This window comes from Lontra canadensis, unplaced genomic scaffold, assembly GCF_010015895.1.
Source record: "Lontra canadensis isolate GAN:19392208 unplaced genomic scaffold, GSC_riverotter_1.0 scaffold1, whole genome shotgun sequence".
In the NCBI taxonomy this organism is placed as follows: Eukaryota; Metazoa; Chordata; class Mammalia; order Carnivora; family Mustelidae; genus Lontra; species Lontra canadensis.
Window position 1 is genome coordinate 62,409,558 of NW_022630995.1, and position 14,459 is coordinate 62,424,016.

Genomic DNA, 14,459 nt, shown 5'->3' on the forward strand with positions numbered 1-14,459 from the left:
GCATGAATGCAGAGTTGGCCACACTGACAGTGCTTGGGGATTCAGTCAGACCACAGGGGCGCCCAGCCCTGGCCACCTTCTGGAATCCTCCAGGGAGGTTTAAAAATGACTAATGATAGGGGCACACCCTGGGACCATCCAGTCAGAGTCTTTGCAGGTTAAGCCTGGAGATGAGCATGTGTCTGTCATTTCCCCAGGGATTGGGTCATCCATCCAGGACTGAGACCCATTGAACTGGAGGACAAATGCCAACCTCATGTCTACTGTCAACCTAACTACCTTCCAGGAACACGACGCACATGGAGACTCACCCCATGTCTGGTGAGCAGGCTTCCCTTCAAACAATGATATCGAGCCATGAAGAAAAGCGTGACCCAGGTCAGCACAAAGGAGACAATGGAGGCTGCGAAGAATCCTGCCGCATGAAGGCCATGGTTTGGGACGACCTAGGGGATGAGAGAGAGAGAAGGGTACTTGTCCGTAGTCACGCTTCACATCTTTCAGTCAGGTTCTAAGGAAGAGTTACAGCAGAAGAAGCAGAGAGACTGGCCTGGCTTTGGACCCACTGGCTGAAACTGTCTCGCCCTGAGACCATCGCTGGACTTCTCGGAGTCTGTTTCCCTATAGCGTGGCTTCCACGCAGCGCGTCTGGAGCACCGAGCAGGACAAACACTGCCCAGGAGCCCAGCATGGTGGACCATCCACCCCCAGCTTGGCAGACCGCAGGCACCCCAGAACACTACGTTCGGGAATCCATCTGTAACAAACCTAATGTGCACTAAGAACCCGTGAGCTGTGAGCTGTTTCGAGACAGGGTCAGAATCTGTAGTGTTCTTTCCTTCTCCCCACACCATGTGCTCCCCCTTCCCAAGAGCACTGCAGAGGCAACCCGCGGCGCACACTGGCCTTCAGGTCCATGCTGGAGAAGGCACGGGGCAGGGGAACCTCCCACAGTCAGAGGCGGCTGGCTGCCAAGCAAGCCGTCAGCTTGCCTTAACATGCCCAGCCCTCTCTCACGCCTCAGAGGCACCCCTGGGTTCCGGCACTCGAGAGCCTGGGACAAACGTACATCCCTAACAGGCTGGGAGCAGTGGGCATCGGACAGCTGTGAGAAGCTGACTGAGTCCTAGAGGCTCCACCTTCAGCCCCTCCTCCAGTTCGAGACCACAGGAGCTGCTGGCATCTGACAAGCACTCCGTATGGGTCAGATGCAGGACTGAGACCACGCTCACACTTACACATGCATCCGAACCAGGAGGACTTGTGGAAACACGCGTCCCTGTGCCCCACTCTGAACTTCTGATTCACTAGACCTGGGCACACGGCCTCGGGAGTGGCTTTTCCTAGTTCTGAGCTGCTGAGCTGTTTGTCTGAGGAACACACTGAGAATGGCTAGGTTAAGGGTTTCACAAGATTTAACACCTTGAATTCTCCCAAAGACACTTTGATCCAAACAAGGAGCTCTAGATTTTTAATCCTACAGATCTGGATGGAAATGCCGCCTCTGTGATACCCTGGGTGAGCGACTTGACCTCCAGCAACCTCACTTCTCTCATCTGTAAAAGGGGGATAAAAATACCTCCTAGAGGGGCGCCTGGGTGGCTCAGTGGGTTAAGCCTCTGCCTTCGGCTCAGGTCATGCCCTCAGGGTCGTGGGATTGAGTCCTGCAGCAGGCTCTCTGCTCAGCAGGGAGCCTGCCTCCCCCCCATCTCTGCCTGCCTCTCTGCCTACTTGTGATCTCTGTCTGTCAAATAAATAAATAAATAAATAAATAAATAAAATCTTTAAAAAAACATACCTCCTAGAATCAGGATTAAACAGAATAGTGATAGATTAGTGCAAAGCTTGGCTCATTTATTAATCAACAATTATTTACTGAGTATTTGCTGTCTGCCGGGCTGTGAGTCGCGGTTCTTCCTCCCTTGGTGTGATGACACTGGGTGTGTGGGTACTGACTGGGTCTGACCCAGGTCCACCTCCTATTCACAGGTAAGGGGGACTGCAAACAGCAGAGCGGGTGAAGCTTGGGCTCAAGACCTAGACCATCTGGGTGCGGCACCATCTCTACCCTATTGGTCATACAGTATTGGTCAGATGAGTTCATCTCTCTTTGCCTCTGCTCCGTCCCGTAAACTGAGACAGCAGCCCTCCAAAGGTCGTACAGAGGATTAAACAAGAATATGAATGAAGTTGAATGAAGTCACTAAAAGAGCATCTGTCTTTTAATACTTGCTCACTAAACACCAGTGATTCTTGCCACGTCTTCTTTTGTGGGCCGTGTAAACAAAGGCAACTCCTTTGGCACAGTAATGGAGAAGCTATATGGAGGTGAAGAATGAGTCATTTTACCAGAAGGTGGCCTCAAAAGCAGACCTGGACTGAGAGCCTCACATTTTGATAACACTTTTCATCCCTTCCATGTGCCCAAGATGATTTTCCATTTATTTGTGTTTTCTTTAGTTTTCCCCAGCAGGGTTTTGTAGTTTTCAGTGTACAAGACTTTCACCTCCTGATTAAGTTTATTCCTAATTATTTTATTCTCTTTGATGCGAAGCCTAATGGCCAGCCATTTAGCCTGACAAGGGACCCTCAGACAGGCAATGCTTGCTCCAGAGTTCACTCCCAGGTGCGGCTTTGTCAGCTCAGATCACAACTCACACAGTCTTCTTTTGCCCAATCCTGCTTCCTCCTTCTTCCCTTCATGGGTAATCACTGGTTGTGTTGGGGGAGGGGCAAACCACCCCAAGTTTGATATTCACCAGGAGGACCCAGAGGTTGGCCTAAAGTCATTCTCACTGCTCTGAGTTATTACAGGGAGAAGACACAGAGCAAAATCAGGACAGGGAAAAGGCACAGAGGATTAAATCCTGAAGAAAGCAGAAGCAAGCTTCCAGAGTCCTCTCCCAAGGCCATCAAACAGGACTTGTTTAGTTCCTCCAGCAACGGGTATAACAACACAGCAAAGCTCATGAGAGACTCAGTGCCCAAGGCTTTGATCCAGGACTGGTCCCTTAGGCACCCTCTCCCTAGTAGGTACCAGTTCCAGACTCCCAGAACAAAAGCAGGCCTGAAGAATAAAATGTATTGTTTATAACACATTTATATACATTTACTTGTATTTATTTATATTTGTAATATGATAGCTTCAACACAGTGAGCCACTCTTAACAGTTTGGGGAATCGTGGCAACTATTCTGAATTCCAAGTTCTCATACATTTGCCAAGGGCTAATCTTGCAAGCAGGCCATCTCAGGCCAGATATGTTAACTCTTTTCTGCACACTAGTAAACATATTATACCCCAAACTCTGTCTCAGTATCTGCTTCCGGAGAAGCCAGTCTGTGACTAGTTTAATTAGGAATGGCTATAGATTATAAGAACATTAAATGTATTACTTAGGGGCTAGAAGACAACAAAAGCAGGCCTGATTCTTGTGGGAACAATGCAGGCTCTAGTCCAGGTTAAATTTGTCTCACAGACCAACAAGGCCTACCTGACCTTCAAGACAGTCAAAGCCAAGTAAATTCAGAAACAGGAGCTTTGGTCCATATATTGGAACCTGAATCAAAGAGCAATGGCACATAGGACTTTTTTTGGCTATTGATTAATCAACCTTGGTTCAAAGATGCTGTTATCAAACACAGTCAGGGAAACAGTTCTGTTTCCATATTTGAATATCCTCCTGATTCTAAATATTACATTTTAATTAACACCAAAATGACATGCAATTTCTCCATTTGTGCTGGAAATAGCCCTCTGTGCCCTGATAGGTATAGCTACCGGATAAGAAAAAAACAAACAACACATTGTATAAATATGAATAACTGCACAGAGGTTACATTAAAATACCGATGGAAAGGAAACAAAAGATCTGTGTCCAAAAAGAACAAAGGGGATATTGATGAGCAATTTGTTTTTAGGATTCCTCTTTCACAGAAGGTAAGTGCTTCTTTTCTTCCAGCTTTAGCAAGAATAATGGGGAGATACAGGGAATTAATGGCATCTCATCACCCAAAACATGCTAGTCCCTAGGCTAGGTGCATGTGATGAGTTTAATTGTGTCTTCCAAAAAGATACGCTGAAGTCTTAACCCACGATACCTATAAATGTGGCCATATTTGGAAATAAGGTCTTTGCAAATGCAATCAAGTTGAATTCATATTGGATTAGGGTAGGTCCTAAATCGAATGAATGTTCCCTAAAAGGACAGGGAAATGTGGAGGCAGATTCACACAAGGACACCCACGTGACCATGGAGGCAGAGATTGGAGTGATGTAGGTGCAACCAAGGAAGGATTCCCAGGAGTCATCAGAAGTTAGGAAGAGGAAAATCTTCTTCTCTAAAGCCATCAAAGAGAGCACAGCTCTGTCAATACCCTAATTTCAGACTTCTCACCTTCCAAACTGTGACAGAATAAGATTCTGTTATTCTAAGCTCCCCAGTTTGTGATGATTTGTTATGGCACCCCAGAAAACTAACACGGTATGATACATGCTTTGCATCATTCGACCTTCAGCAATCCTATGGGGTATGTATTATCCCCAGCCTATTGATAGGTAAATGTAGATGGAAAGAGATTAAAAAATCAAAGTCCATAGCTGAAAAAACAAACCTAGCCCTGCTGGACTCCCAAGTCCATGTTCTCCACCCATTAGATCACACTGCTTTTATCCAGGGAGTTGTGTGGCTTTCCAAAAACATTTTTAGTCCCAGCCTCCCATACCTGCCTGACTGATGAGAACCAGAAACAAAGACTAGAACAGAATTACACGCAGGGAGGTAGAAAGGTAGAAACTGTACTATAAAATGTAGAAACAGATTCCTTTGTCTCCCTCTGTCTTCTCCTTTCCTACTTCATGAAGAAGAGCTGGTCAGCTAGGTCAGGCCACCATGCTTGTCTCCCTCTTCCCACCTCCACCTTCTCTGAATCTCCACCTGAAGTCTTGCCCTCCTTTGGCCATTCACGTGGCCAAGAGAATTTGAAGAGTAGAGGCAATGTGGCAGGTCATTGGGAACAGGACCTGACACTGAGGCAGGAATGAATGACTGTTATCTAGGAAGAGGCCAAAGGTAGGGTAAGCTCTTCCAGATCCTGCCATCTTTCTCCCTTCTCTATTGCAATCCCTACTTTCTGATACCAAGTAATAAGTGCATGTAGGTAGAGACTGCCTGCTTGGGGCAGGTCCACTCATAACTCTTTCTTCTTTCAATCTGCATTTATCAGTATCAGTGTTGCTAAATTAAGCTAGGTCTTGCTCCCCTGATCTGCCCAAAATGCCTCTGCTATTCAAATTTCCTCCTCCATGTAAATGGCTAAAAGAGAGTAAAATCTTAAGATGTAGCTTTATGGGAAAAAGGAGGCTCCATATAATCACTACCACCATTATCATCCTCATCACCTTCACCACAATCATCACCATCATGACTATCACCATCATCCTCATGATCACATCACCATCATCACCATCACCATCCTCATCATCATAGCTGACACATACTGAGCAGACACTAAGTACCAGAGGTGGTTCCAAGTGCTTTACATGCATTAATCCATTTAATTCTCACAATATCATAACTGGGCACTGCTTTAGTCTATATTTTACAAATTAGAACACAAAAGTACTAAGATGCTAAATAAATGGCCCAAGATCACAGAGCTAGTCAATAGTGAACCTGGGTTTCACACCCAGCAGCCAGGACTAGTAGCCCTCATACCACAGCTGCCTCTCTGGGGCTTGGGCTCCAGCCTGGTCTTTTACCAGCAGCCATGCATTGGGTCATCAGGGTCTTGGGCCACTGTGGACATTGTGATTCCTATTCTGAGTAGACAGCTCACTCTTCTAGACTGACTGGTAAGGGCAGATTTTAAAAATCTCCCAGTGTCGGGGCGCCTGGGTGGCCCAGTGGATTTAAGCTTCTGCATTCAGCTCAGGTCATGATCTCAGGGTCCTGGGATGGAGCCCCACATCGGGCTCTATGCTGGGCAGAGAGTCTGCTTCCCCCTCTGTCTCTGCCTACCTCTCTGCCTACTTGTGATCTGTCAAATAAATAAATAAAATCTTAAAAAAAAAAAAATCTCCCAGTGTCTGGCCAAAAGTTTTCACAATCCATTCTTTGAAACTACCCTTAACCATCAATATCTTTATTGAACTTCTGCCAGAGGCCAGGCCTTCCTCCTTTTTTAGTCTTTGAAACAATACTTTGAACTCAGAATTCTTACATCCATTTCATATGTGCAGAAACCAAGCTTTGCTATAAGTGTGTTTGCTGAAACTCTCTAAGTGGGCTACTAGGGTTGACTCAGTGTTTGGATGTGGTGAACTTTCTTGACATCTAGTTTATTCAGTGAGCCCAGGGCTACATGCTGGAAGGACAAGGGGGAAACAGATCCAGGTCCTGCTCTGTGGACCTCACAATCCTGCAGAAAAACACACAGGTAAGCAGGCTGAAGTGACACGGTGTGACTGGGGTGAGGCTGGAGAAGCCTGGAGGAGTGGGGCTGGGAGGAGGGGAAGCCCTTAACCTAGCTCAAAGGACAAAGGAAGCTTTCCATGAGGTGACCCAGGGGCAGGGGAGAATGATCGGGGAGGAGGGCAAGCCAGGCAGAGGGAAGAGCAGGAACAGCACACACAGGTGGAGAGATGTAGCCCAGGTCCCAAAGGACATTCAAGGGCAGGTTAGTGATTCTAGACATCATCCTAAGGATTTGTGGGGCGATCAATGCAGGGTTTGAAGCCAGGAAGTCACATGGTCAGATGGGTATTATAGAAAGAAAGTTAAATCTGGCTACTTCATGACATCAGCCTGGAGGAGGACAAACTAGATGTGACAGCCAAGGAAGAAAGAATGAGGATATGAAACAAGGCCGCGGCAAGCAGTAAAACATGCTAGTAAAGACGGAGGCTCCACTTAGGGTTCAGCTCTCAGCTCTACCCCCTACCACATGGTGGGACCCTTCTGTAAGTTGCAATTTCCTGTCTATAAACTGAGGATTTAAACAGTGCCTATGGTTCCTTGCTAAGTTAAACACAGAATTACCATACAATCCAGCAATCCACTCATGGGTGTATACTACAAAGAATAGAAAAACAGGTGTTCAAACGAAAATCTGTACCTGAATATTCACAGGGGCACTATTCACAATAGTCAGAAGATGGAGAAAGCCCAGAGATCCTCCCACCTGATGAAGAGATGAAGAAAATGTGGTCCACGCATACAAGGAATAAGATTCACCCATAAAAAGGAAGGAAGTACCAATAAACAGGACAATATGGACGAACCTTGAAAATACCATGCTTAGGAAAGAAGTTGGCCACAAAAGGCCACATTGCATTATATGAAATGGCCTGAACAGGCAAATCTGTAGAGATGGAAGGCAGATTAGTGGTTGCCAGAGGCTGGGTGCTTGTCTGCTCGACAGTGGTGCTTGTCTGCTCGACACTGAGTATGCTAAATGTCAATAAAGGTAAATTTCACATGTGTGTACTTTACTAGATGCACAAGGTAGGACCTACTAGCTAGGGGTGCAGGATACAGAGATCAGTCAGTAAATCTGAGCTGCTGTTTATTACTGCTACTTTTGGCAAGCTGGAGGGAAGGGCAGAAATTACAGGAATATTTAGGAGACACAATCTACAGGATCCAGTGACTGAGCATGAAATGAATGTGTGGGATGCCAGAGATAGGAACCAGAAATGTCCCTGGATGTCTCACTTGGGAGGCTGGGTGCTGGGCTCCCCCAGCACAGGGACAGGTGCAAAACTTTAAGCATTTGGACCCTAGAAATCAGCCCCAAGTTAATCATACTTTTGAGATTTCCTCCAGAAATCTTGCAGCCAAATTTCACTGATAAGCATTATAAGTACAGATTTCAAAGAGCCTATTTACCATAAACTTCATGAACGAAAGAATAAGGAAAGAGAACCGGCTCAGTGATCCCAACCTCCTCATCCCCAGGCCCCTACTTTCCTGCTTGTCTCTGACAAAGAATCATGTGCTATTACCATCTCTTTAATCATGTATTAGCTGAGAGCTGATTTTTTTGATGAGTTCTATCACTGCATTTATGAAGAGCAATGCTGGACCAAAAAAAAAAAAAAAAGCCTTTCAAAAGGAATGCTTTCAATGCTTATAATCCAACGGCAAGTTACAAAAGCATCAGGAGGAATTGTTTATACAGTTTGACTTCAATTACATAATAAATAAATCCACAGACTTGTGGAAGCAAGAAACCAACATGTCGGTAATAGTCCTCCAGTGGTGGGATTATGAGGTAATGTTATTTTATTCTTCCAGCTTTCTCTGTGTTTGTGTGATATAGAGCAAGCATTTCCTCTAAAAGTCCACAACGGACATCTATTAAATCCTACCCACCTACCCCTCAAAGACAGAAAAAGGTTGTAGAAAAGAGAAGACCATACAGAACTTCTCTGGGAGAGATTTCAGAAGTAATTTTGTTGAAATCTTTCACTTTAAGTTAAAGATCCAAGAAGCACAAGGGGGTCAGTGGTTTGTGGACCTTTGTCACACAGCCCTTGAGGGCAAATTTTCTCTGGGCTTCCCAGCTGACAATCCTGAGGGAGGCAGGGGTTTAGGAGTAATCACTGGTAGAGGGAATCATACTTCTTAATGGAGATTTGCTAAGGTACCAGTCTCCTAAAGAAGTGGATTTGAGAAAAAATTGCACAGCTTGACCCTCCCTGTTCCTTAACTCTATCCTCAGCTTCAGGACCCTGGCCAGTTCCCACAGCCTCTCCAGATCTGATTTTTTTCAATGAAAAAGTCAAACTAAAGCATCTGTAAAGTCTTCCAGGGCAAAAATTCTATTCTGCTATCACAAAAATGTATTAAATGCCAACCAGGAGACTAACTCAATGTCACAGAACGACAAGGTTTATCAGGAGTCCCAGCAGCATGGGATCCCAGCCAAGGGTGGGACCAGAACGCCTGGGGCAGAGTCAGGAACCACAGAGGTGCAGAGGTTGGTTAGGCTCCTGCAGGACGTTCTCCAAAGCATGTCTAAAAATAGAACAGCATATGCAAAACTGGAGAAGTGTGGAAAACAGAGGGACCCAACAGCACCAGGAGACAGCAGAGGCCAACTTTTCTGATGGCTCCTGAATATTAACCTGAGGTAATTGGGCTGAATCCAGCAGGCAATAGGGAGTCCCTCCAGAAAAGGAAAAGCAAGCAGGTTCATGTTTTAGAAAGATGATGATGACGAGGATATGGGGCTAGAGGAGCTTAGGGCTGAACGGGCAGGAGGCTGGTGCAGTAATCCACACAAGAGGTAACACAGGGAAGGTAGACGTGATGTATGATTGCACACCACCCATCTTCTGAGGGCAAGCCAGCGCCACAAGATTCTGCCCACAGTTACACACTCCCTCCACTGTGGTCAAGGGAACACACTGTAAAATTCTGTATTTGAGAAATTCTCATGTCGCATAGCTATCTACTGACACTTCCTTTTTGTTATTAATAGAAGCTCTTTATATATCAAAGATGTGGATCTTTTTTTATGTCTGTTACAAGTATTTTCCCTAACTTGTCACTTATCTTTCTTAATGCTGTTTTTAAATGTAAAATTTCCACCTATTTGTGTACTCAAATCCATGGTTTTCCTTCATGGCTTTCTTCATACCATGTGATACTGACCTATATTTACCTTTTAGAAATTGTTTTACCGAGATTTTAATCTGATGAGGGAATTCATCTTTTTCTTCCAAAAGATCCAGCCAGTTGCCCATAAATTTATGAGTGATACATTCTTTTCCCATTGATTTGAAATACCATCTTTATTAAATGGAAATCTGTGTACATACTCTATCCTGTCCCATTGGTCTGGCTTTTCTTGAGTTGCAAACAACATTAACGTAGCTTTATAATTCTTTAATACCTCCTAGGGCAAATCTTCCCACATTCCTCTTCATTGTCACAATGTTCGCATCTAGTTTCAGAAATGTATATTTTCAGGTGAAACTCTGATTAATTTGATCAGGTATCTCCCCCCAAATGCTACTAAAATCATTATTGCAACTGCACTGGACATGAATTTCGGGGATGTCACAGCTGGTTTAAACGTCTCTCTCTGGATTAGATCCAAGATCCTTGCTCTCCGGGTCCCTGCCCTGGCACCCGGCCCTTCTTAGGGCACAAGAAGTTGTGGGGAGCTCCAGCCCAATCAAAACACCAATGTCCAGCACGAACAGTGTGATCCTCCCCCACCCCAGACTCTCCATGCAGCAGACAGAAGGGCAAGAGGACCTTGTGATACGAAATGGGAAGCAGTTTTCTGAGGCCTTGCTTTCCTTGGCTGACACCTGCCAGTTTCACCCTTGGGAATGTAACAGAAAACGAAGGAGCTGATGGGGTCTCCCAGGGTTCCAAAATCCCAACCCATACAATGGATAGTTAATGGCTTTCCTCCATGTTTTAGCCGCATGATGGAATGTCGGGGGGGGGGGGAGCCTCCATCCCCATGCCCTGCTCCTCCTATTCACCCTCGCACTTTCCTAGTGCAATGATGTCACCACGCGGGTGCTCAGTAGCCCCGCTAGAACACACCGTAGCTGGCAAGGGACTTGCCTCATCCATACGTGAATCCACTGGTGCCAAGCCCCCAGGAGACCTGGGTTCACATCCAACCACCAGCCCAGCTGGCTCAAACTCGACTTTAGACCTTTGGTGGAATATTCTAGAATACCCTCCCTCCATCTTGAACCATGTCCTTCCTTTCACTACATCCAACTGAATTCTTACCTCCTCCACGAAGCCTGCCATCTACCCAGCACTTTACAGTCAGTATCTGCAGCATGTATGACCTAGATTTGGGGTCACAACCTCGCAAATTCAGTCATGGCAGTTGGGTGTTGACTTTTTTTCCCCCTCGTTTAAGGTCTCAATGAGGGCAGGGGGACAGTGGGTGCTGGGTGATCTGAGTCTCCAGGCTGCCCCAGACTCCACTATGCCTTGGAATCTTGCACTGGGCCTGACTCACACTTACAGCACCTGTATGGCCCCCGTGGGCATCTGGGATTGAGACCCCAATACCTGACGTCATTCACGATTATCACAGAACACCTGCAGAGGAGTGATGTCTGCAGGTGCATATAATAATAATGATGATGATGATGATGATGATGATAGCAAAGACAACGGCTGTTGTTAACTGAGCCCCTACAAAATGCCAGGCACTGTGTCGAGTGCTTACCACACTATCATTCATTTCACGGCTAGGAAACTGAGGCTCAGGGAGTCAAAGCACATACCCACAGTCACACACAATCGGTGGACAGGCAGGGATTCAAAGTGAGGCCCTTGGTCCAAGGACCTGCTGTCCCCACAACACTGTAGGGCCATCACATCTGTATACCTCATCTTCCTGCTCCGTGGTGACGTCCCTGAATGTGGTCCACAGGGCAGGGTCACCTGGACAAGGGGCTGTGAGGCTGAGATCCAGCCCGGTGCTCCACTGCCAAACCATGCACCTAGGAGTCTGCGCCCCAGAGCAGGCACCTACTCCTGCTGCCCTTGAAGGCAAGGTGTGGGCTGGAGGCTGCCCCAAAGACCTGGGTGTGGCTTATCTCCATCCACATGAGAGGGCCTGGGGCTTGGAGGAAGGGCTCATAAACATCAATTAAGCAAACATCCTCTGACTTCTATTACAATCACGCAGTGACCGGACACCTGCTCCACCGGGAAGCAATCACCGGCATTGATGACAATCAACAATCAGCTCAATCGAGGGATATTTACCTATCGAGTGCCAACCCAGAATATAAAGCACAGAGTGGAGTGCAAATATGACGCGGACATGCCCTCCGGAGCGCACAGACCAGCCAGAACCATTGCTGGCTCCTGTCTTCCTGACTCCCCCGCCCCTTCCCCCCATAAATCCTCCCCTCGCTACAGCCAGACCTGGATTTTGTTTCCATCTCTTTAGCGTAGGGATTCAGCTCCCCAGTGTAGCCCACTGCCCAACGACAGGGCCCCGGAGCCAAAGTGCTTGTGTTCAAATCCCAGTTCCAACCCGTATGAGAAAAGCACACACGTGGCACGCCCTGGAGTGCTATCCTCTGAGAGGCCAGCGTGCAAGGCAGGGAGCCGTGGCTGGCATCTAGAAACTTGGATTTCGGGAGGGTTCCCACCATTCCCTGATAAGAGTGGCTCACCGCACCTAACCCGTCATGTAAAGAATGCAGTTTACACTGAACACACTCCTCCGGGTGGTCTGTGCCACGCACAGGATGCCATGTGCCCAGCCCCCAAAGAAAGTCCTGGTGCTGGTCTCTGATGAGCTGGGCTGTCACACTCATTCTCGACAACTCCGTGCTTCCCGTGGGACTCCACCAGGAGACAACTCTGGAAGCTGGTGCCCGGCATCCTCCAGATTTCGCCCCGTGCACCTCTGCCCTTTGCTGATTGGACTCTGGATCCTTCTCGGTAATAAATCAGCCATGAGTATGACTATGGATGGAATCCTGTGTGTCCTCCCAGTGAATCACAGAGCCTGGGAATGGTCCTAGGAACCCTCATGCTAGCCAGGCGATCTTGGGCAAATTACTTGGCCAACGTGTGCCTCGATTTCCCCATCTATGAAATGAGGGTGATTTTAACATAGAATCTACGCCCCAGGATTGTGATGAAGACCACACAATTCAGTGCATGTCAACTGCTTAATGTCTGGCCCCAGCAGATGCTGAAACAATGTGAAATGTGGTTACAAGGTGAGGACACCTTGCCCAGACAGACGGGCCATCCAGGGAACGAGTCCGACAGCCTCCGGCCACACTGGGGGACCCCACACTGCATGGTCGTCTGGGCTACCAAGGCCAGCAGCCACCCCCTCCCCTTGGCCGTGAGGACAGACAGACACCAACACACCAGAGGCAGGAAAAGGCACACTGAGGGGCGTCTGGGGGCTCAAGCCGTTGCTCTTACCTTTATCTTTTCTTCAACTGTTATGGTGAAAAGGGCTTTTAGCTGGGTTCTGTTCTAGAAAAAAAAAAGAGAGAAAGAGAGAGAGAGAAAAGAAAACACTTTCGTCAACAGTTGTTGGAGCCTGACACAGAAGGTATCATTTGCTGTATTTGCAACTGGCCATGACTGGAGCCATAGGAGGCCCTTGACTATTGGGGGCCGGGGCTTGTGAGGATCTGAAAGTCCCTCCAGGTGGAAAGGTCTGTGGATCTGCAGGGTGTCCTTCTCTCCCGGATGCTTGTATGAATGGAACACCAGTTTCCCTAACTGGCAAGAAAGCACAGGCCGTGGGCCCGCTGGTAAAACACCAGGGGGTGGGTTCAGGCTGGATGGGGGCTGAGGACCCATGCCAAAGCTCAGGAAGGAAGCTGTCAGGCCAGCTATCTGTCCATGCGTGCAGTATCTGAGAAGACGCACCAAGAGAACACACTTTGTCGGGGGGATGCAGGTGGAAGATCTTGAAACTGAGAGGCAGTACAGGGCAGTAGTCAGAGCCAGCTGCCTGGGCTCGCACCTGGCCCCGTTGCTCACCAGCAGCCTGACCGCAGGCAAGGCATTGACTTCTCTGTGCCTCCGTTTTCCCATCTATAAAACGGGAATCCTATTCAACTCGGTACGGTTGCTGTGAGGATTAAATTAGCTAATCTAGAGTCTGGCAGTGTGCCGAAAGTATTGCTGGTGTTGGCTGTGGTCGGTGATGGCGGTGGTGGTGCGGTCTGGGTGTATAACCCGGCCTAGAGGCTTGGGGCATGATGTCCAGTGAGTGAGGCAACCCCTGCTCATTCCATCCCGGCTGCGGTCCAGCCAAGATGCAGCCCCAACCTGAGCCCCACAGTTACCATAGCAGCACTGGGGCAGCCCAAACCCATCACGGGCCAGCAGGACACCCTAGCGGAGGCTCAGAAAGGACATTAAAAACACTGCAAGGTCCTTGTTTCGGGGAAAAAGGGAATTTTTTAAAATATGAGTCTTTAAAGAAAAGACACATATGAAACAATCACCTGTCCCTTCCCATTCCTGGATTGAATCTGTTTGGGGATATTCACGATAGCCTGTGAGTTTCAGGGCTGCGGACCCGGCAGCCTGAGGCTGCATTCAGAAGCCCACATTCGATCACATTGTTCGATTCCCTTCTCTCCCTCTGGGCCCCTCCTCCGTGTGTTTTCTGACATCCAACGTCTAAGCAGAGAGAATCTGTAAGTATGTTATGATGCTTGACTTCATCTCCTCACAAAATGTAAGTCCTCATCCCTGTGCTTCCTACAGAAATTTCAAGGCTTGAGAAACACGTTTGAGATCATGGCCTGAAGTCAGAAAACGCCGGCCCAGCGAGATCCAGGGATGCGTGTGTGAGGCAGGCAGGACATTTCATAATATAGTGCAAGAAACTGGAAATGGCTCTGGGGCTTTCCCTCTCGACCATCCATCGCGTAGGGCCTGTTTTATCCAATCCTGTATGAATCTGGGGTACACAGGC

The 14,459-nt window shown here is 47.6% G+C and overlaps 1 protein-coding gene across 1 annotated transcript in view; it reads right to left on the bottom strand.

Annotated features, from left to right (window-relative positions):
• EVC2 (EvC ciliary complex subunit 2) overlaps positions 1 to 14,459 on the bottom strand; it is a 116,135-nt gene that overhangs the window by 84,464 nt on the left and 17,212 nt on the right. Inside the window, exons 7-8 of the mRNA XM_032855253.1 lie at positions 12,944 to 12,997; positions 312 to 446 (exon numbers count right to left, since the gene is read on the bottom strand). Coding sequence (XP_032711144.1) covers positions 312 to 446; positions 12,944 to 12,997 — 189 coding nt within the window. The remainder of the gene's footprint in view (positions 1 to 311; positions 447 to 12,943; positions 12,998 to 14,459) is intronic.